This window comes from Drosophila serrata, unplaced genomic scaffold, assembly GCF_035046125.1.
Source record: "Drosophila serrata isolate PLE 108 unplaced genomic scaffold, ASM3504612v1 contig_6, whole genome shotgun sequence".
Lineage (NCBI taxonomy): Eukaryota > Metazoa > Arthropoda > Insecta > Diptera > Drosophilidae > Drosophila > Drosophila serrata.
Window position 1 is genome coordinate 221,975 of NW_028256904.1, and position 22,412 is coordinate 244,386.

At 36.8% G+C, this 22,412-nt stretch overlaps 6 protein-coding genes across 10 annotated transcripts in view; 4 read left to right on the top strand and 2 right to left on the bottom strand.

Moving 5' to 3' along the window:
* The window catches only part of alpha-Man-Ia (alpha-Mannosidase class I a), an 81,186-nt gene extending 68,065 nt beyond the window's left edge, over positions 1-13,121 (bottom strand). Inside the window, exons 1-2 of one of the 5 annotated variants that reach the window (XM_020942181.2) lie at positions 12,876-13,121; positions 10,550-11,363 (exon numbers count right to left, since the gene is read on the bottom strand). In XM_020942181.2, coding sequence (XP_020797840.2) covers positions 10,550-11,179 — 630 coding nt within the window. In that variant the 5' untranslated portion in view covers positions 11,180-11,363; positions 12,876-13,121. Of the gene's footprint in view, positions 1-1,585; positions 1,848-10,549; positions 11,364-12,875 lie in introns of those variants that run through there. The other 4 variants (XM_086841175.1, XM_086841180.1, XM_086841171.1 and 1 more) reach the window with 4 other exon arrangements.
* Positions 13,122-13,280: 159 nt separating this feature from the next.
* LOC110175983 (activating signal cointegrator 1) lies at positions 13,281-16,908 on the top strand. The gene is made up of 6 exons (XM_020942182.2): positions 13,281-13,629; positions 13,693-14,332; positions 14,393-14,859; positions 14,922-15,043; positions 15,102-15,296; positions 15,351-16,908. The coding sequence occupies exons 1-6, from the start codon at positions 13,562-13,564 to the stop codon at positions 15,419-15,421; spliced, it is 1,563 nt and encodes a 520-aa protein (XP_020797841.2). The 5' UTR covers positions 13,281-13,561; the 3' UTR covers positions 15,422-16,908.
* Positions 16,003-16,908, top strand: LOC110176065 (trypsin beta-like). Its single transcript, XM_020942286.2, has one exon. The coding sequence runs from the start codon at positions 16,003-16,005 to the stop codon at positions 16,747-16,749; it is 747 nt and encodes a 248-aa protein (XP_020797945.2). The 3' UTR covers positions 16,750-16,908.
* A 418-nt stretch (positions 16,909-17,326) lies between these two features.
* Positions 17,327-19,475, top strand: LOC110176066 (migration and invasion enhancer 1). Its single transcript, XM_086825815.1, has 2 exons — positions 17,327-17,492; positions 17,557-19,475. Exons 1-2 carry the CDS (start codon positions 17,467-17,469, stop codon positions 17,816-17,818), a joined length of 288 nt encoding a protein of 95 aa, XP_086681941.1. The 5' UTR covers positions 17,327-17,466; the 3' UTR covers positions 17,819-19,475.
* Positions 18,427-19,475, top strand: LOC110176064 (trypsin beta-like). Its single transcript, XM_020942285.2, has one exon. The coding sequence runs from the start codon at positions 18,522-18,524 to the stop codon at positions 19,314-19,316; it is 795 nt and encodes a 264-aa protein (XP_020797944.2). The 5' UTR covers positions 18,427-18,521; the 3' UTR covers positions 19,317-19,475.
* Positions 19,476-20,079: 604 nt separating this feature from the next.
* On the bottom strand, positions 20,080-22,357 carry cactin (cactin, spliceosome C complex subunit). Its single transcript, XM_020942097.2, has one exon. It carries the CDS (start codon positions 22,355-22,357, stop codon positions 20,210-20,212), a length of 2,148 nt encoding a protein of 715 aa, XP_020797756.2. The 3' UTR covers positions 20,080-20,209.
* Positions 22,358-22,412: the final 55 nt, after the last annotated feature.

Consider the following 22,412-nt stretch of genomic DNA (forward strand, 5'->3'; position numbering starts at 1 on the left):
CCTAACAAGTAGAAAATATAGAAGAGAAATCCTTGAATTACCATACTTATAATATAATATTCTATAATTAAATTCTTTTATATTATATTTTTTACGTCTTTGGTTTTCTTTTCCTGTGCAGCTCTCAAAATGCAACAAATACTTTCATTTAAATTGGCAATCTAAAGAATCCTTTTTTTTTGTGCAAAAATAAATATAAAGAATGCTTGGAAAAGCCAAACAGTCAATTTCCATTTTATTACAATTCTTCGAATTCCTATCATTTCGGTGCGAAATAAATAAAAGAAACTATTCACCAAAACTATTTTCTTTGGCCAGGTAATAAATATTTATACGATTTCACACTGGCAAATATGTAAATATGCAAAGGCAAGTTCGTATTTTTTTAATTTGCTAAAGAAACCATAAATTGTAATTGTATCGTTTTCTTTTTTCAAGTAAAAAGTTTTCCCATTTTATCCGCTGTATTTTTCATTTTCATTGTCACAATGCATTTTTATGCATTTTTCCGTTAACAAATATAAACAGAGTAACTGAAAAAAAAAAAATAAAATAAAATGGCAGCAGCGATGGTGTCATCAACACATTGCACTTCCGTTTCCGCTTTCGCCCAGAGTTGGCCACAATTAATGGCCAAGCAAACAATAAGTTTGCCTTCTTCCTCTTCTTTGGGCCACGGCGACGTTAACAACAACAAGAACAACAACAACGAGGGAACCTATTGTTTCTGTTGTTTCGATGCTTAATTTGTGAGTGTGCACAGTACAGTGATCGCTCGCTAATTGCTTATTCTCGCTTATTCTTGAGTTAAGTCACAGAAATCGCATGGAAATTAAGTGATTACATTTTATAGCATACTTATGGGGGCTACCTTTGAAATGATTTAACAAGATTTTTAACAATAATTATAAATAACTGAATTAAATCAAAGAAATCGCAATAAGATATTTTTTTATTAATTTAATTTTTCATTAATTTGCTAATTCATTTTAAGCTAATTTGATTGTTAGCCATAATTATTAATTAATTATGTTAAGTAACAGAAATTGGAAATGGAATTGATGTATTACATTTTAAAGCATACTTTTTGACACACTTTTAAACTGCATAAATTTTTTAACAACGACACATTATAAATCTTATCAAACCTCTTATGTATTTTTTAGTTTTAACTAAACTTACTTAAAAAGGCACTTTTTGTAATGTAAATTTAAAAAATAAAACCTTAAATATTTTAAATAGTAATTCCAAAAATCCTTTAAAATAAAAAAAAAGAGTTGCTGTGACTTTTATGACTTTTATGACTCTGAATGCCTTGCTTTAAAGATAGTTACAACCTATCTTTTAGTTCTATAATTTAATCTCAGTCTGAAATATTTCATTTAATTAAATCATAAAGATTTTAAATACATTTTCTATTACTTTTAAGCCATTAGCAATTGTATAGCGACCACTGTCGGCACGTATTGACAGTAAAGTAGCCAACGGATGCCTGCTGCTGCATTTTGCAGTTACAGTTACACCTGCTGCAGGTGTAGCCTTGAAGCACATAGCATCAGCACACAGCACCATCAGAAATACGCACAAACACGGGAATCGCGGCAAAACACTCGCAAACACAGACGGATGGATGAGAGGCCCGTCGATGCCGACAAACAAAATGGCAATGTGAATAAACGAAGCTTTGATTCGTTGCGTTACGGTGGCGTATACGTTACGGTCCCGTTGCGTATACGACGCGTGGCGCGCGTACCAACAGGAAAAAAAGGAGTTGACGCTTCCAGCGCAGGCGAGACATTAAACGCACCGCAGCCAAACGGCAACAGAAGAAGCCCAAGTCCAGAAACAGCAGCAGCAGCAGCAGCAGTAGCAGCAGCAGTAGCAGCAGCAGCAGAGCAGCCAGACAGCGTGGCTTAGTTACCCTATCCCCCCAGATACTCCTCCATACCATAATCCTCCCGAAACCCGAAATGCCGAACACCAAACGCCGAATCGTACCCGAGTTAAGAAGCGAGCCGAAATCAAGAGACGAAGCCAAACGAAACGGTTTCCGTGTCCCGACTGCAAGTCGAGAGCTGTCGAAGATGAAGCGAATGTTCGGCACATTAAGAACTGGGAAATACCCTTCTTACAGGAATATTTTAAAGAATTATTTTAGAGAGTTTCGTATTTCGGGAGTTGATTTATATAAAAGCAATAGGCTTTTACTAAAATTTTTGTATTATATTATATAGATCTTTAAGAACACTTTCCTTTAATTATTTATATATAGGAAAAAATTAATTTTTAAAAATAATAATAATATTATTTAGAACTTAAAGAACAGTTGCAATATTTTAAAGAATTATTTCAGAGAGTTTCGTAGTTGATTTGTATAAGAGCAATAGGCTTTTACTAAAATATTTGTATTATATTATATAGATATTTAGGAACACTTTCCTTTAATTTATTTATATATAGGAAAAAATTAATTTTTAAAAATAATAATAATCAAGATTGAATGCTATTGATGCTGATTTCCAACACATTTTTAATCTGTGATATGGAAACAATAGAAACAATAAATATATATAGATTTATAAACAATTTGGTCAAGTCTTTTTCGAACTGCATACAAATTATATTAATAGTTTTAAAAATGTAAATTGACACGAGACGGAATATATGTTTAAAAAGTCTATATATAATTAATAATAATAACCAGCACTTTAATTAAACCCAATGTAAGTGTTTTTAAAATCGCATTAAAGTTGGTTTTATAAAATAATGTGAAGGCTATAATATACAAAAATTAATGGCTTAGCTCTGCAATTAAATATTTTAATAAGAAAGTAACGCTAAATAACATTTAATATTGTTTTCAATCAAATCTTGTTAAGGAAATATGTTTCTTTTAACTATATAACAAACATATCAAAGCTAACACCCAAACTAATACACTCTATCTGCACCCTATATTTTAGTATTAACCAATCCACGTTCAGCAATATTTTTTGGCGCCAAAAAAAATCGTGCGTAAGCTCGAAAAGCTTCCAACAGAAAAAAAAAAACAACAAACAAAATCGGCAAGCTTTTCGCAAGCTTAGCGACAACTGCAGCGGAACAAAGTGAAAATTGGAACAAAATGCCACCGAAGCTAAGCAAACATTTCCCTCTTTTCAGTCCAATGTACGAAGCCGAAGCATTCCATTCTTATTCGATGATTTCAAAACCATTGTTTTGCAACAAAATTGCAGAATGGAAATGGTTTTTGGGGAGAAAAATTCTATTTGTAGAAATTAAATTAAATTAATCCAATAGCTTTTAGGCCTCTAAAGTTGCTTTGCATTTATTGGTTTTTCTCTCCCGTTAATTCAAGTTGAAAAAACCTGCTGTAGTTTTTATTGACTTGTGTAACACTCATCATCCTCACTCACTTGCCAAGTGAGTTAACCATAAATCCATAAATACTTCCACTTGCTTTACGTGGGATAATTAGTTTAAGTTTGTATTTTTCTTTTTTTGCAGTTGAACTACCTTAAAAGTGGTTTGTAATTGTTACCGCATAAATTAAAGCAAATCAATTGCATTATAAATCATTGAAATAGATTGAGAGTGACATTGTATTATTATTATTAGAGATGAAATTAATTTAGGTGATAGTTATAATAAGGGTTGGAGTTAATGAACCTATTATTGCCTCACTTTATTGAATACAAAAATATTATCTTAATACTTATGGTTTTTATAGTGATTTTTGGGTTTGTTTCCTTGAGAGGGGATAGGGTTAGGTCACATTTAAAATATTTGTTTTGTCTACAAAAACACAATATTTTTATTGAAAAAATATTTGCAGGTTTAGGAGATATTAAAAACTTTCGAAACCCCTCGCTGTACATCCTAACTGTCCGCAAAATCATTTGAAATCAACCAAATAAAATTAATTAGTTAAAAGATATATGATATAATATGATATGATATAATTTTTTAATTTTTCCGATTTTGTATAAAAATTTGAACTTAACACCCGGTTATTTACTTACAACATTAATTATTTTGTTAAACAAATACTAGAAAATGAGGTACCTACACTTTGTTAAATAAATGATTAGTGCAGCAGTATATCAGTTAAAAATACGACTTCCGTTGAAGTACCCATAACTTTGTTTACTTTACTAAAACCCCTTTAAAATTTTGACACACTATTCTTAAGATATAAGGAATTTGTTACATAAACAAAAAATAACAAAATTGCCCTTACTCTAGTACTTAGTCATATTGTATAGTCACTTCAAGATAAAAACTTGTTGGTTTTGATACCCTTTAAGGGTATTATAACTTAAGTTAGAAATTTGTAACGCAGTGAAGGAGTCATTTCCGTCCATATAAAAATATATATTTTTAATCAGCAGCTATCTGAATGAAACTTTACAGTTAGTTTTCTATATACTTTTACTCGTATCTATGTCGGAACGGATCGGATGACTATATGATAAATCTGCCATCGAAATGTTTGGAAAATTTTTAAAAGAACCTTTAACTTTGCCTGTTTTCAGTATTATTCTAGAATTTTGTGTTTAATTTTATAAAAATCGGACTACTATATCATAAAGCTGTCATAAGTAAATTAAGTAAGTAAATAGAGTGATAGTTTTATAAAATATGATCTTAATGCTTATGGATTCCAGTTTTCTGATTTGATTTCTTAAAATACTATATCCATTCAAGTATTTTAGCTTAGCAACATTGTATTTCCACGCGAAAACATTACTTTAAGATAAAAACTTGTTGGTTTTGGTTTTATATGTATTTTTTTTGTTAGAAAATTTGGGGTCATTTATTTTTGGCACCGAAACAATGTACACATTTTTTGGAATTACTAGCAGATTGTTTTTCAAATAGAAGCAAGTACTTGGATTTGTTGTTTTCTTAATAGAAACCAGAATCTGGATCCCTAAAACAACAACCTTCCTTAGTATTTAATTTCTTTTTATATTTTATATATTTTTTATAGCATTTCAATCTTGTTGAATTTTAGATAAAATCACGGCGGCTTCCTCAATAATTTCTATGAGTATTTAAAAGGAAAACAACTGAGTGTTTCGCTCAATAAACATGATAATGACAATGAGCAAATACACACAGATAACTATGTACATATTTATGTTTGCTATGCTCTCATACATTTTAGTTTATTCTTTCTTTCTTTCTTTTTTTTTTGTAATTGTGAGTCACTGTCAGCGAATGGAATAATGCCACCGATTGTGGCAAGCCCGAAAAAGCCCCACGGTTATTGACACATTTGCTTCTATTTCGGATCTATTCTTTATATGTTATTCCTCTCCATGTTTCTCCATTTCACTTTTTTGTATGCATAGCACGATATTTGGTGAAAGCCGGGCCCATGTTTGGGGGAGGAATTGAAGGAGGAGAAGTACGAACCAGACAGACAGACATATGGCACCGTGTCCCCAGCTTTCTTTGTTTATTTAATAAAAATAAAAAAAATATAAATACTGTAGATATGATGAATAAATAAATTAAGAAATATATCTAGTAAATATTTTTCATTTTTCATTTAAAAATTTATACTTATCAAAATTTGAATGACATTTAGCCAGAAAATTGATAAAAATATTTTCGTTCTTGGCAGAACCAAAACATGGAAGCAATTAAGATAGATTTGATTGGACATTTCTCATATCTCATAAAAAGATCTTTAATTTAACTTAATAAAATATCCTAAAATAAAGAGGATTTCCTAAACTATTGTATGAATCAGTTAGCCGCTTTCTATGATTTACAAAGGTAATGTGATAATTCCTTATAATGCATTTAATTAGAAATACCTTTTTTTATCTTTAATATAATTCCAATGACATTCAAATTGCCAATTGCTGTGATACATTTCTTATCATAATTTGAATGACATTTAGCCAGAAAATTGATAAAAATATTTCCGTTCTTGGCAGAACCAAGACATGGAAGCAATTAAGATAAATTTGATTGGACATTTTTAAATAGACCACGTGTCAGTGTCGTTTGCCGGCTGCACTCAATGTAAAAATGTATGTATGTGCGCAATGACTAAATTAACAAAAAGACCTCACCCAAAATGGGTCAACATTGTTCTAAGGCCAAGCCCCCTTTGCCCGTTTTCCCGATTTTCCTCTTCACTTTTTTTTTTGCCCACAAAATAGGCAGCAACTGGTGGTGGCATGAATAGAAATGTTGGAAAATTTCTATGCTTCGCTTTGTAGTTACCAATTTTTTTTTATTCAAGGACAGTTTGTATACTATAATTTATAATAAATATATACTCTTGAACTTCTGGGGAACGTTAATAAGTATAAGAAATATATATGAAATATAAGGCCTGGAATTTGATATTACTTTTTAAAATGTTTACAACTATCATATAGATAAAATTCATCAGAGTAATACTTTCTGTTCTAGATCATAGACACTCAAGGTAATTTACTGTTTAGTTATACTTTTATAACTATATATAAAATATATATGATATATAAGATTATAATATATATCATTATATATTATATATTATTATATAACATTTCTTTTTTAAATGCTTTTTACTATCCCAAATTTAAAACCAATCCGAGAAATACTTCCAAAGATAAATCCTAAACATTTAATTTACTTTACTTACTAGTTTTACCTGGCAAAATTTAAGTATTATATATTCTTTAGTTTATAAATTAAGCAATAAACAATTTACTTAATATACCCGATGCATTGAAATTTTAAATGCATATCAATAAATCAATAGAAATCGAAATCAAAAATCGATTTGGTTTTGGCCATCACAATTAAATTGGCGTCATTTTGGAATGTCCTAAAAACATTACAATTTTGACGCAAATTTAATGCTCAACTAGCCCTGAAAATTATTTAAATTACTCTATATATATATGTATATATGTTTATAAATGGAGTGCGCATACTTTGTATAATAAGTAAATATGTATTGTATATGGTCAGTGAACAGATTTTCCCCGTTCATGCCATCTGATGATGGGTTTTTAATGCGTGTTTAAATGGTTCGTTGAGTGAACCATTGCTGGCAGGCTGTCAACCGTGCCACTAAGTAGTATTTCAAATTTCCATCTGCCTTTGTCCATTGCACAATTTGCGTGTTGCATGCTGCATGTGCTGCATGTGTTGCATGTCATCTATTCATATGTCCATATGGAGGATATGTCCATCTGTCAGGTTTATTGATTTAATTTTCAATGCTTAGATTTACAGAACAAATAAGTAGTTATAAGTTCTAACAATTGGGGTTTTAAAGGCTTTTAAAATGCTTTTATAAAGGTTTTTGAAAGGATTTTAAAGGTTTGGTATAAGTTTGTTTTCAGATTGCTTTACGAAAGTTTTAAGAATGTTTTGGGGATGGTTTAAAGATGGTTTTAAGTTCTTAAGTTTTGACAATTTGTAATTGTTTTTAGTTGGTTTAATACGAACTGTTTTAAGTGGGGTTTACATTTGTTTTAGCTTAGTTTTAAGAGGTTTTTTAAGTTGAGTTTAAGTGGGATTTAAGTAAGTTTTAAGTTGGTTTTAAGTGGTTTTTTATTTGGCTTCAAGATGCTTTAAGACGTTTAAAACTTAGCTTTAGGTTGGTTTTAAGTTGGGTATAAAATTTAATTTAAGTTGGTTTTAAACTGGTTTTAAGAGCATTTTATGATGGCTTTAGGGTAATTCTTAAGTTACTTATAAGTTGGATTTATAATACTTTTAAATAAGTTTTAAATTACTTATCAACGAACCGTTTAAAGTCAGATTTAAGTTTCTTTTAGGTTGGTTTTAAGGCGTTTATTTTTAGTTGAGTAAGGGATGGTTTAAAATATTTTTAAGGTTGGTTTTGAGTAGGTTTTAAAGTTTGTTGTAAGTCTGTTTTTAAGTTTTTTTTTAAAGAATGTTTTAAAGTTTGAATTTTATAAATTTAAATTTTATAACATTAATTTACACCACATTAAATCATAACTATGAAGATAATTTTTTTTTAATTATGCTAACGTTCACATATATTCAAAGAATGAATATACAGGGCAATCAAAAAACTCAATTTTTTTAAATTAAATTATTTATTTACTATATTCCCTAAATACACAACCTTTTAAGATACAGATACTTGAAGAGCAAGTTACCACCAAGACAACATTTACCCTTTAATTACCGCATTGCGATAAATAGGGTAAAACAAGACTAAATAAAGATGCAGAGATACAAAGATACAAAAGAATCTCAAAGAATCAGAGGAGAAATAAAAACGAAATCGGATTAATTTAAGTCGTAAAGAGAGAACAGCCCCTGAGGCAAGGCCAGAGATCGAAATGCCATTCGTTACTTCCAACTTAAAAATAAAAACAAAAGCGAAACTGGGCACTGGAAATTATTTTGCAGAGATTCCCCGACCGATCGGTATGCCATTCACTTGAATTTAATTAAAGTGATTACTAATGGAAAAAGCACACACAAAATACGGGAAATAACTTCAAGTTCTTGCATCTCAGCGTTATTTTTAAATAAATCTTAAATGCAATTGTTATTTTTGCCTTTTGTTTGTCGATTTTTTTGTACTATTTCAGCGCAATAAATTAGAACAAATAAATGGAATAAATGTGGAGGCAAAAAACTAAGAAAAAACATACGAAATAAAAAACAAAAGAGAAGGCGGAGATGATGATGATGACGACGACTTGATTCACATTTTTTTTTGGTTTCTTTTCATTCTGGTTTCCCTCTCCACAATGTTTATGGCATGTGTGTGTGTGTGTGTTGTTGTTGCCGATTTTAATGATTAGTCCAAAGATTTTATTTTCTATTCACTGCCTTAGGCCACAGCAACAGATTCTGGGTCACTGGGGATCGAGTGAGGCATAAAATAAAAAAAATAATCAAAAATACAAAACAAAAAAGAAAACTAAAAGCTAAGGGACTAAAATATAAAACCCAGACTTGTGAACTTGCTGTGGAATTTCTGAGTGCGTTAATTGGTTTGCTTAAAATTAAGGTTTATCTTAAGAGAATTTGGGGTTCTGACGATTGTCTTATGATCTTTACGCATAAACCTTTGCCATAAAATCTCTTCAACAAGTTGGTCAAAACCAGTAGCAAAAAATTTTTGGGGTGACATTTTTGTTTGTATTTTCATACCCTTTACAGGGTATTATAATTTTAGTTGGTAGTTTGTACAACAGTGAAGGAAACATTTTCGAACCTATAAACAGCGGAGTCAATCTGGACATGTGTGTAATTTTTTCAACATTTTTATAAGGGATTACATTGTTAGAATTGTAAAAAAAAACAGATTCTTTTTACATTTTAAACGCAGATTTACAAACCTTAAAAAATAACTAACATAGGAAAGATTTTCGAATTAATATTAATGCTTTTTGGCTGAGTTTTTTCTAAATTTGATTTGTCGATAAAATTTGCATATGTAAATATCGATAAATATTGATGCAAAGAATTGTAAACATGTTGTAAGCTTAGTTATGATCGATTTCCTAGTCGATAAAAATATCAATAAATATTGATGCAAAGAATTGCAAATATATTTTAAGCTTAGTTATCGATTTCCTAGTCGAACCTATAATTCATTTGCAAATTCCAAGGGTATAAAGAATTCGGCTGCCCGCAGTTAGTTTATTATTTTTTTTTTTTTTAGTTTTTTTAGTGTGTGTGTGTGTGTGTGTGCGTTTTCTACATAAACAATTAGGCGGTACTGATTGTCGCGGAAGTCCAGCGTGAAAGAGAGAGAGCGGGGATCACATAGCTGGGTTCGCGTAGCTCCAGAGGAAGCACAAATAGCGGAATGCTGATAATTGCCCACGTTGCAAAATAAGAAAAATTCAGAGAAAAAAAATATATACACACAAACACACACACACTGGACTGAGTAGCAAAATAAATAAATGCCAAATTAGAGCAATGAACAAAATGCGTGGCAACAAAAATGAATAAAATAAAAAATATAAAAAAAGAAAAAACGAGCTGAGTTGTGCAAGACAGAGCGATAACCCCACAGAGAGAGAGAGAGGTGAATATAAGCAACTACTAAAAAAAAGGGGCATTCCGGATCAGAAGATCATTTAGCACAAATAATTATATACATATATTACAAAATATATATACATATATATAAAGTACAAATACTACACCATTCCTTTTCAAGAAACGCCAGTTCTTTAAGTTCCTTAAAATTAATATTATAAATATCTATAACTCCCATTTAAGAACATTTAAAAGTTAATAATTGTGCATATTAACTCATAAATTTTATTTGAAATATAGCTGTTATCATTTAGTATAACAACTAATATTAAATAATCTATTTTTTCTGTTCCCTTGAATCTCTAATGAGCTCCCAAACGATCACAGATTCACTTTTTATAGAAATTCTCATCCAATTCATTTAAAAAACTATTGCTATTATGTATTTGAAGTAATAACATTCGATGCACTTTTAATACAAATTCCCATTCAATTAATTAAAAAAACTATTACTATTATGTATTTGAAGAAATAAATTATTTGAATCACTCACCTCTTTGACCTTTTGACGTCGCTCCTCCAGCGTGGCATCCAGTGTATCCGGTGCCTGTTCATTGCCACCGCCACCGAGTGGCAAATGCACCTGTTGGGCGGGACTCTGGGCATTGATTACCGCCTGACTGGGTCCTGATCCCACACCACCGTCACCGCCTTGAACGGGTGCTGCCAGCACAGGTATTGCCGCATGTTGGCCATCTTCGCCACCGGCATCCCGTTCCTGTTCCCGTTCCTGCTGATCCATGAGAGCGGCCACCGGAGCCGGTGCTTGGGCTTGGGCCATGGCCTGAGCCTCGCCAGCGGCGGGGGGCTCATCCAGTATGTCACCCAATTCGGCACGGATTTTCTGCTCCAACCGCTGACGATCACCAATGAAATGTGGATCCTCGTTGCGATGCGGAGCATGACCTTGGCCAGCGATGGGCGGTGCTGGGATGAAGATCTCGGGCCCGGCCTTCTGGAAGTGCTTGTAGACCCGCAGGACCCGGTCGCTGCCAAAATTATCCGGCAGTAGGAAAATGCCGCCGAAGCAGAGGAAGCACAGGGTTACAAGCACGAGTCCAATCAGACATTTCTCGCGCGAATGGAAGTTCGATTTGCGTCCAATTGGACTAATGCGATACATGGTGTTTTAGTTAAAGTCTCACGGTAATTTATTTGTTTTTTGGTTTTCTCAGCTTTTCTTGGTTTTAGTTTTTTTTCTTTATATTTTTTTCACCGAAGACTTTCTATACATTTGGTTCCAGTTTGATTGATATTGATTTGTTTCAGGCTTTTAAATTTATAATAGTTCATAAGAGGAATATTAACTGTACGTTTGTAAGAGGAGAGTTAACGTTAAACTCATATTTTTGGTTTAAGTGGTATTTTGTATCCTTTTATTATAATAATTCGGGTAATTTTATCAATTTTTTATAAGACCGACATTAATTATTTATTTTTTATAAGAACTATCAGCTGTTTTGAAGTCCTTTTTTTGTGGGTTATAGGGAAGAGGAAGGAGGGTTTGCCGGTTAAGGACTTGCTTTCTCTCTCGCTTGTTATAGCCTTTCTCTGCCTCTCTCTCTCTCACTCTTTTGTGCTCTGAACGCTCTCTTGCCGCTGCATTGTTATTGTTATTATTGGCTATTTTTGGCTGTTTAAGGGACACGCACACACGTAAGCAATTGAGAAGGAATGAAAACGAAATGCAGAAACAAAAAAGCAGACCCAAAAAAAAACAGACAAAACAAATAACAACAAAAACAAAAGAAAAAAAGGTAATTCGAGGCGATGTCGCTGCGTGGCGTACATGAAATAAAGAAGAAGCACTAGGAGAAAAATAAGAAGAGCAGCAGCAGACACACACACACACACACACACAAGGGACAAGGAAAACAAACACAAACACAGACTCGTTTATGCGCTGCGAAAAAATCGTCTTTGCACTGGAATTTCGCACTTCTGTATCGTTCGATTTACGAATTAGTAGGTAAGAAAACAGTAAATTGCAACGGCAATTAGTTAATTTCATAAATATTAATATTTGAATCACTTGAAAGTGCAGCATACAAAATATATGGCATTTTTTGTTCCTTTTAAAAGATATCACTTGTTTCCTTTTTAATTAATCTTTGCATTATTTTTCACTGGAATGCTATCAGCATTTTTTTTTTCTAGATTTACCTATCCTTCGTGAGGTTAATAAAGTCGCATTATCAAGAAAAAACTTTTTTCCAATGAATTGTGTTCGACTTTTTAATAAAAACTAACTTTAATCACATTTAATTTGTAAAATTTGTTAGGCAAATTACTAAAATGTTGCATTACATTTGTCTCCCAGTACATTTCGTTTATTTTCGCGATTAAAATCTAGAATAAATCTCGATTTTGCGGCTATGCATAAACTGAAGGTGAGAGCGATGCGGCACAAGGAGTGCGACAGAGACAGAACGAGCGAGAGACATTTCACACGCAATAATTTGCAACAACAAAACAGGCGGACAACAATAACAATTATTATGGAATACCGTTACAACGGTACTGCCGACCAGCAGCGCACAACGTACAGTAAAAAAAATAAGAAAAAAAAAATAGCCTCTGTTTTTCGCAAATAACGAGAATATGGCAGACAGGAGATAGGTGATAAAAGAGAGCAAAGAGAAAGGGATGAATCTGAAAGGAAGGCGTCGCTTTGATTTTTTTTTCTTCTCCCTTTCTCCTTTGCTCGCGCCCTGGCTGCTGCTTCTTCCAGTGTTGTGCTCGTTGTTGTTGTCGTTCTATGAGGAGGCGGTTGATTGGTAAGGGATTGGTAAGGGAGGGTCGTCAGTATCGTTATCCACCTTTTACAAGCACAATTGTTCGATGCCGCTGCGGTAGGGCTCATAATATTATTTACAAAACGAATTTCACGCACGCCACGCTCGATTTTTGTTAAAATATCACATCACAGCAATTTACTTTACTCTCGGTTCCAGTGTGCCCGGTTCGCGCCAATTCGAATATGCCGCACGCGGTGCAAGACATACTAAATTTGCCGTGAAATCGCGCCAACGAACAGCTGTTTATTCCAGGATCAGAACCACTGTATGTTTTAAGCCTTTTAAAATTAAGTAATCTGAAAATGAACTATGTAGTTTAAAATTATAGATGTAATTTAAATCTTTAAAATCAGGTAAAACAAGCAGGTAAAAATTAGTTTTTATATTCTGTGTGCTGCTCAACTGAATATCCGTTTCTCAACACTTAGGAGAACGCTCCAAGTATGTTAAAGAACTTTGCTAACAAATTTAAATTATTTAAAAATAACAAATTTTAAACATATTAAATAAAAGTAAACATTTATTCGGTCATCATAAAAAACTTATTTTGTTCTTTAATTCATATTTACCCTCTAAAAGGCCGCGAGCTTACCGTTTGCCAAATTTTGAGTATTATACAACACTGTGAACAGCTGTTAACCATTTGCCTGCGTTGATTTTTGAAGTTTACACCGAACAATTTCACAATTGTTCTTTTTTCTGGTAAAATGGAGAAATTCGTGCGGGATTCGCTGTCCAAAATCTTAGATTGCGTGGTCACAGATCAAATGATGTCGTAAGTAACCGAATCTTTGGAATAATGATGGTCTCAAGGCACTAACTTTGTTGTTATTTCCAGAGCAATCTTAAGCATCAAAGATGACTACGAATTTGACAACTATTTCGGAAATTTACTGAGCGAAGACAATGAAGAGCATCGTCTCTTCCTACTTAATTGCCGGAGAATGCTTCTCAGTGGAAAGCAGCCCCGAAGTAATAACAAGAACAGCAAACAACAGCCAACATCCACAGCGCCGATAAAAGCAGGCGGCGGTGGAGGCAGTGGAGTGAAGGTAAAGCCTGGAAAATTTGTTAATTTGTATGCCAACGATGGAAAAGTCTTGGGCGACACCATATTACTGAAGGGACGACGGCTCTGCGAGTGCCAGGCGGCGCAGCACAAGCTGATCAACAATTGTCTGGGCTGCGGCCGGATTGTGTGTGAACAAGAAGGCCCTGGTCCCTGCTTGTTCTGCAGCGAGCCCGTCTTCACGCCCGAGGAGTTATTGCGGTTGGCTAAGGTGGCGCGTGAAAACAAGCAGAATGTCAAAGCAGCTACCAAGCAGGGCAAGAAATCCAAGGATTCAGCAGCAGCCAAAGAAGCTGCTTCCAAGGAATCCCTCGAAAAGGCAATGGCCCAGAGGGATCGCCTACTGGAGTACGACAAGAACAGCGAGAAGAGAACGACCGTTATTGATGATGAGCTCGACTATTTCCAGGTGCGATAATTGTCTCTGAAAAACCGTGAGGAATTATAAGTTTAAATCGTTTGATTTTAGGAAAACTCCGTGTGGCTGAGCAAGGTGGAGCGCGAGAAGTTCGAGAAGCTTAAGGGCGAGATGCACGAAATGAAGCACGGCAGCCGGCTGAATCGCAAGATTCGCGTGGACTTTGCTGGCCGTGAATTACCAGAGGATTTGCCGGTTTCCAAGGAGTATGAACAGCAGGTGATCAATGAACTGGCGGCGGTGTCGAAAGCAGCGGGCGGTGCATCCAACTGGAGCTCCTCCTCCCTCACAGGACACTCGGCAATGGCCTTAGCGCCAATTTTGGATTTGACCAAGCCTCCAGTTTACAAGACCAGCAAGGAGGCAACGAACCGTTCAGCAGCGCCATCAGGCACCGATGGACTGGAGCAGATTTACAATCGAGTGCAGGATAAGGAGCTGCTTGAAATGCAGGATATGCGTCAGTGCCTTTCGATGCATCAGCCATGGGCATCTCTTCTAGTTGCGGGAATTAAAAAGTAACTGAAGTTCGAGCGAAACTTTTAAGATTTAATGAAACTTTATGTTTTTTTTATTGCAGACATGAAGGTCGAGTTTGGTACAGTGAACACCGTGGAAGACTGTGGATTGCTTCCACCTCTAAAGAACCGCACGCCGAGGATATTGCCCACATGGAGGAGTTGTACCGCGTGATTTACAATGGTAAATGCCTTTAAAGTGGCTGTAAGAATTATGGTTATTATATTGAAATCTCTTTCAGATCCCAATATTACATTTCCTAGTCATTATCCAACGGCAAGTCTGTTGGGTTGCGTTCACGTGGATAGCTGCCTGCCGCAGGAGGAGTACAGGGATATATATCCCAACGGGGAATCGGACAGCCCGTATGTCTTTGTCTGCTCTAAGCCAGAACAGCTGAATATCCTGCTGCCCGTTAAAGGTGAACACAAAATATGTAAGGACTTCGCTTTGCTCAGCTAAGTGGTTGCTAAAGATTTCTTTTTTATAGATGAACTTCCTCTGAAAACGCACAGTGCCGCTTGCAAAATGCTGCTCCGAGCCAGAGCCAGCAAGGCTTAATAACAATAGGTGACAAAATTAGATCAAAACCAAACACATTCTAATTAGTTTTAAGCCAGCATTACATTCAAAATGGCCACATTCTGTGAATATGAATTAAATTTGGATTGAAAAAAAGGGAGAAAACTAAGGCAAATGGCAGGCTTCGATTGCTTTTTAAAGAACTTTCCAAAATAAACTCGCAAAAGAAACGTAATCTTATTCTTTTTTTTTTTTTAATTAAATCGCAATACTTAAAACAGGAAGATACATGGATTATCAGAAAACTTGATTAGTTTATAGTGATATTACAAAAAGCCACTACACATGGTAAAAATTAATTAAATAATTACTTCCAGAACAATGTAGCTACATTGTCAGTTAGTTAATTAGTTTCTGCTACAGATTACATAGTATATTCCATTATGAGGACAAAAAACTAAATACCACGCTTTAATCTATTATTCTAAATGGCTTTTCCCTATTTTTTTAATTAAAATGGCGATAGCTCAAGTTCGAAATTCTGCAAACCCATGGCCTATAAAAGACGAACTCAAGCACTACTACAGACATTGTGATTACAAACTTAAATCGAGTAAGAAATGTTTATCAAAGGCCTTCTTCTGCTGTTGGCAGTCATTTCCTTGTCCACAGGACGACTCCTTCCCGAACCGGAAACGCGTATTATTGGCGGAAAAAATGTGGACATCGAAAGTGCACCTTGGCAGGTGTCCTTGCGTTTCCAAGGAAAACATGACTGTGGCGGATCAATTTATAACGAAAGCATTATCATTACTGCTGCCCATTGTTTTTATAACAAGGATAACACGCCACGACAGGCCAAGGACCTTACGGTTCTTGCAGGATCCGCAAATAAGCTATCAAGTGCAACTATTGTGAAAGTGACTAAAATTAAGCCTCATGAGAATTATCTCAATTTCTTAGATGGCTCCGACATCGGCTTACTTAAATTAAGTAAACCACTTGACCTAACAACAAACAAAATCCAAAAGATTGCTTTGGCAGAGAAAGATCCTGCTCCTGGAAAAAAAGGCCGGGTGACAGGCTGGGGATTTGTAAAAAAAACCAAGGACTCTTTTGTCAGTCCTGATTATCTTCAAGCCGTTGATATAGAACTGGGCGTTTGTAATAAAGAAACAAAAAAAATTATCTGTGGCGGATCATTTGGAGCAACGACATGCGAAGGAGATTCCGGTGGACCGTTGGTAGTCGACAACAAATTAGCGGGAATTGTTTCATATGGTCACAAATTTTGCATAAGTTCAACCGCTTATACAAGTGCTTACCAGTTTAGTGAATGGATTCGAACCAATGCGGCCTCGATTTGAATATCCATCATAAAAGTTCATTAAAACTTTTATCAACGTAGCAAAAAAAAAGGCTACCAACAAAACAAATGTCGATTTGAATATTAATTTTGAAGGTAGCAAAAAAAAAAAGCATATAAAGCAAATATATAATCAATAAATGAAGCAAATTTAAACTAATATACTTCGTTTTCTTGATGTTAATTTATTTAAATAATGGATTTACTAATTATTAAGGGTTTGTATTTGTAATCATCAATCTTTAAAATGTTATTTTTTTAAATTTTATTCTTTAACCATCTTACCATTCCCAATACAGTAACAAATGTTTTTCCTTGACTGTTTTTCTCAAAACATAATTTTGCAATGCAGAACTCAAAATAGTTTCTAATATTTTAACCATTTTGACAGAACTTGAATAGTGGGATTTTTTTTAGGAAAATAATTCTTCTGCTTTTCATTTTCTAAAAAATGTTTATGAAAAACGTTTGAGACTGGAATTCTGCAGTGCTACAGAACTAAAGTAAATCATATTCCCTTCATATAAAACAGTGCCTAAAAACCATATGTATTTCTTAAATATTAAGATAATTAAGTCAAATTATTTAAAATTAAAAGTTCAAATTCATTTTGAAAAATCCGCTAAATTTCCCGCTAACCTTGAGCTATCTGGCAACTCTCCACAGCTGTTATTTTTTTGTCTCGTTATTTACTTGTAAATATTTACACATTTATGCAATGGTCAAGGTGGACGTAGAATACTGGTGAGTACTCCTGTGTGAAGCTGGGAATAGGCATCCCCGATAACTCTCCGTATTGGTTTTGCAGCGGCATCTGCAACTTCAGCGGCCAGTGCCAGCTGCTGCGCCAGTTCCTCTTGGCCGCCAATCCCGAGGTGGAGATAACATGCCGGCAGGGCCGACGCGGATCCTTCGAGGTGGCCATCGACGGTCACCTGGTTCACTCGAAGCTCGCCTGCCTGGCCTTCCCGCAGCACGACAGCGTCCTGGCCCAAGTCCAGCGCGCAGAGCGTGGAGAGTCCGTGGAGACGGTCCAGGAGCAGCCCATCAAGGACTGCAGCGTGATGTAGAGTGGATTCGAATGGGAAACGAGCCCTAAGATTGACTGTGCACATATGTATGTATAGTGCTATTAAAATAGTTTAACTTCGAGGTAAAAAACGTTTAGAGATTCGGAAATTGAATGCCTAAAAGTAGTTTTGCTTCCAGGATCTTAAGCTGAATAGGAGCTGTGGTTCCACATAGATAAAACTTAAAGTAGGTTACCTCAAATTTAGAAGGGGTAAGGATGCTTTTAAATTAATCTATATCCTTTAATGATTCAACTTCTACAAATCCTTGGGGTAAATAAAACGAGTGCTATTTCCTTAGACAGTTAATAAATCGCTTCAGGGGCAGGTTTCCTTTTAGTCCAAAGGAATTGCATAATCCGTCGTAAGATAATTGAAACATACTTGTAATTATTTTAAATGATAATGATGGTATTGTTTTCAATAGACTATTGGACTACCCAGAGGCAACAAAAAGTTGCAGTTCATTAAATGATTATCTCAAGAACGAGGTGGCTTCATTGTCAGTTAGTTATTTACATCATCACATAACTCCTTCTTGATGACAAAAATAGTCGTTTAAATAGTTTTCCACTCTTCACTAATTAAAATAGCGACAGCTTAAGTTATATTTGAAACAATTCTGCCAATCCCCATGGCCTATAAAAGACGAACTCTAGCACTACTACTGACATTGTGATTACAAACTTAAATCGAGAAAGAAATGTTCATCAAAGGCCTTCTTCTGCTGTTGGCAGTCATTTCCTTGTCCACAGGACGACTCCTTCCCGAACCGGAAACGCGTATTATTGGCGGAAAAAATGTGGACATCGAAAGTGCACCTTGGCAGGTGTCCTTGCGTTTTACAGGAAGTCATAGCTGTGGCGGATCAATTTATAACGAAAGCATTATCATTACTGCTGCCCATTGTTTTTTTAACGATGATGGCACATTACAACAGGCAAAGGACTTTACGGTTCTTGCAGGATCCGCAAAGAAGATATCAAGTGCAACTATTGTGAAAGTGACTAAAATTAAGCCTCATGAGAATTATATCCCTTCCTCAGTTGATAACGACATCGGCATACTTAAATTAAGTGAACCACTTGACCTAACAACAAACAAAATCCAAAAGATTGCTTTGGCAGAGAAAGATCCTACTCCTGGAAAAAAAGGCCGGGTGACAGGCTGGGGATTTGTAAAAAAAACCCTGGTGTCTGATCATCAGGGAGAATTATATACGACGTACAGTCCTTTTCACCTTCACGCCGTTGATATAAAGATTCAACAGCTGGGCGTTTGTAAAAGAGGGTTTAAAGAAGTACCAAATAATTTATTTATCTGTGCTGGATCCGATGGATCAACGACATGCGAAGGAGATTCCGGTGGACCGTTGGTAGTCGACAACAAATTAGCGGGAATTGTGTCATTTGGTTACAAATATTGCACAAGTTTAACCGTTTATACAAGTGCTTACCAGTTTAGTGAATGGATTCGAACCAATGCGGCCTCGATTTGAATATCCATCATAAAAGTTCATTAAAACTTTTATCAACGTAGCAAAAAAAAAAGGCTATCAACAAAACAAATGTCGATTTGAATATTAATTTTGAAGGTAGCAAAAAAAAAAGCATATAAAGCAAATATATAATCAATAAATGAAGCAAATTTAAACTAATATACTTCGTTTTCTTTATGTTAATTTATTTCAATAATGGATTTACTAATTATTTAGTGTGTATTTGTAATTATCAATCTTTAAAATGTTATTTTTTTTAAATTTTATTCCCTAAGCATCTTACCATTCCCCAAACAATAACAAATGTTTTTCTTAAAACATAATTTTGCAATGCAGAATTCAAAATAGTTTCTAATATTTTCACTATTTTGACAGTATTTTGACATAACTTGAATAGTGGAAAAGATTCCTTTGGCGGAAGAAATCCTGCTCCTGGAAAAAAGAGCCGGGTCACAAGTTGAGGACGAGGAGTTAAAGAATTCATCGAGATTGATCAGGAATTAGTTCCTGTAATGGAATATTATCCTAATATTCTTCAAGCCGTCGCTGTGGATATTCTATGTTGTGAGACACAAAGGACGCTATTTGCGCCGGATCTGCAGGATTATCGGTTTGCGATGCAGACTCTGGTGGTTCTTTGGTTGTCGACGACAATTTAGTGGGCGTGGTGTCATATGGTAATGAAGAGTGCACTTCTGGAACAGTTTTTACAAGTGTTACCTATTTCCGCCGGTGGATTCAAGAAGCAGTTAAGTCCATTTAATATCATTTCTATTCTCACATTTTATTTTGAACGTTTAGATGGGCTAAAAAAAATTGTAATAATAAAATAAAGAGAATTCAAACTGTAGTACTTCCCTTTCTTTTCCACTTGCCCAGCTTCTCGAAGGACTCTAGCGACGGTAGCGATAACGCTTAAAGTGAAACCACAGCTGAAAGATGTTGTTGTGGAACTGACAGCGGAATCCCCTTTTGTAGCTGAACTCCCATTCCCGATTGACGATCTTGAAGGCAATGTCCTCGTACGGCGGTCCCGTGTGGAAGCGGAGCACGGCAAAGTCACCATTGTCCGCACAGGGAGTGAGGAAATATTGTGGCGTCTGCGATTTGTCCATCAGATCGGGATAGAATATGTTAAACTTGTAGCCCTGAACGATCTTTGGCGGTGGATTGTCCATGTCGTAGTGCGTCTGATTGTACTTGTTCCACTCGAAGCCGGTGTGGACACGATTGAAGTACCTGGGCTTACGCGGCCGGTACTTATCCGTGGCCAGTTGGGGCACGGCGTCCAAGGTTGTCTCCACGCTAAACTCGGCCTCGTCGCCCTGCATCCCTTGCCGGGCCTCGTTGCGCATCCGCAGCTCTTGCGGCGTCAATTGGTTTGTGTCGACGCGTTCTGGATGGATGACTAGCAGGCGTTGACGCTGTATCCGCCGCTCGTCATCCTCCTCATCGTACAGGGCACCTTCGCCATCAACATCGTCGTCGTCTTCGTTCTGCAACCGCCTGCCCGTGAAGTCCTCCTCGCGTATATAGCGCGGACTATAGTTGCCGGCCTGATAAAGGCGGGCTGCATCGCGAAGCTCTTTGAGCGGATCTTCCTCGTCGTCTGGAGTGGCGGGATCTCCTTCCTCTGGATTCTCGGCTTCCTGTGTATCCATCTCTTCTTCCTCCTCCTCCTTTTTGACTTGCGGCAGTTCATCCGGCCCCACCTGTGTCTCATCGTCATTCTCCTTCTTGAGCAGCAGCAGTTTCTCGCGGAGCAAAGCCTGATGACGATCACGCAGGCGAGCACGTGCCATGTGCGCCTTGAGTTGTGAGAGCAGGCTCTCCCAATAGCTGATGTCCACACCATCCGCCCGTCCGCTGATCTTGGCCTCGATGCGCTGACGCATCTCCTCCAGCTGATGGGCGTTCTTGCCCCTAAATATATCGGCCACATCCTTGACGACGCTCTGATGGATGCCGTCCCTCCGTTGATTTAGTGCACTGCCTTCGGCTAGCAGTTTCTGTTGCTTCTGCAGCTCGTCCTGCACAATGGTGATCATGTCGTTCCAGAAATCAATGTGCTTACCCTGTTCCAGCTCCTCGTACACCTTGATGTCCACCAGCAGATCCTCCAGCTCCTCCATGGGCAGGCCATTGAGCAGCATGTAGGGTTCGTGCATCTGCATTTCGAGTGACTCCTCAAGCGGTGCATTGCCGGCGGCCACGTACTGGGCCAGCAGATCGATGGGCTTGGCCCTGCCGTCGCGGATGCGAATCTCACTGCGCAGGCGGGCTTGCTCTAGATGGAACTGATCCTCCTGGCGCTGCCACTCTCGGAACTGGACCGCCTCCTTGGCCCGCTGCTGCATCATCATATCATCTTCGCGCACCTGCCGCTCTAGTTCGCGCTCCTGCCGTCGCTTCTTCACCTTCTCCAGCTCGCGTCGATTCTCCAGCTGTTTCTGCAGCGACAGGACCTCCACCGTTTTGGTGGAAAGGTTGGAGAGGCCCTCCACCTCCAGTTTCTTGCCCCAGTGGAATGTGGAGGTGAGATTGGAGTCGCCAAAGGGATTGTCCTCGTTGGAGTACGTCTGGTACTCATTGTCCCAGCCCATTCGCTGGCGGCGCCGCTGCTCCTTGGCCTGCTTCTCGCGCAAGCGGCGCGACCTCTTCTCCTCAGGCGTCTCCTGGGCCTTCAGCTCCTCCTTCTTTCGCTGGCGGTCCTCCTGCTCCCGCATTCGACGCGCCTCCAATGTTTGAAGCAACTTCATCGAACTCTTGGCCAGTGGGCCGCCGATGCGGGAGGACTTGGACGATGAGGACGAGGACGATGAGGAGCGTCGCTTTCGGCTGCTGTTACTTTTATGGTCTCGGTCTCGTCGTTTCTCCCGGCTGCGGTCCCTTTCCCTACGGCGATCACGTTCCTTGTCTTTCTCCCTGCGATCTCGATCCGTTTCCCGCTCTCTATGCCGACTGCTTTTGTGGTCCGGACTCCGATCCCTTCTTTCGCGACTGCGACTTCGATGTCGGGACTTGGATTTTTCCTTGGGCATTGTGTTTGTCGCAGTTTCGTCCAATAAATCGAGCAAATCCAACAAATTGTGAAAT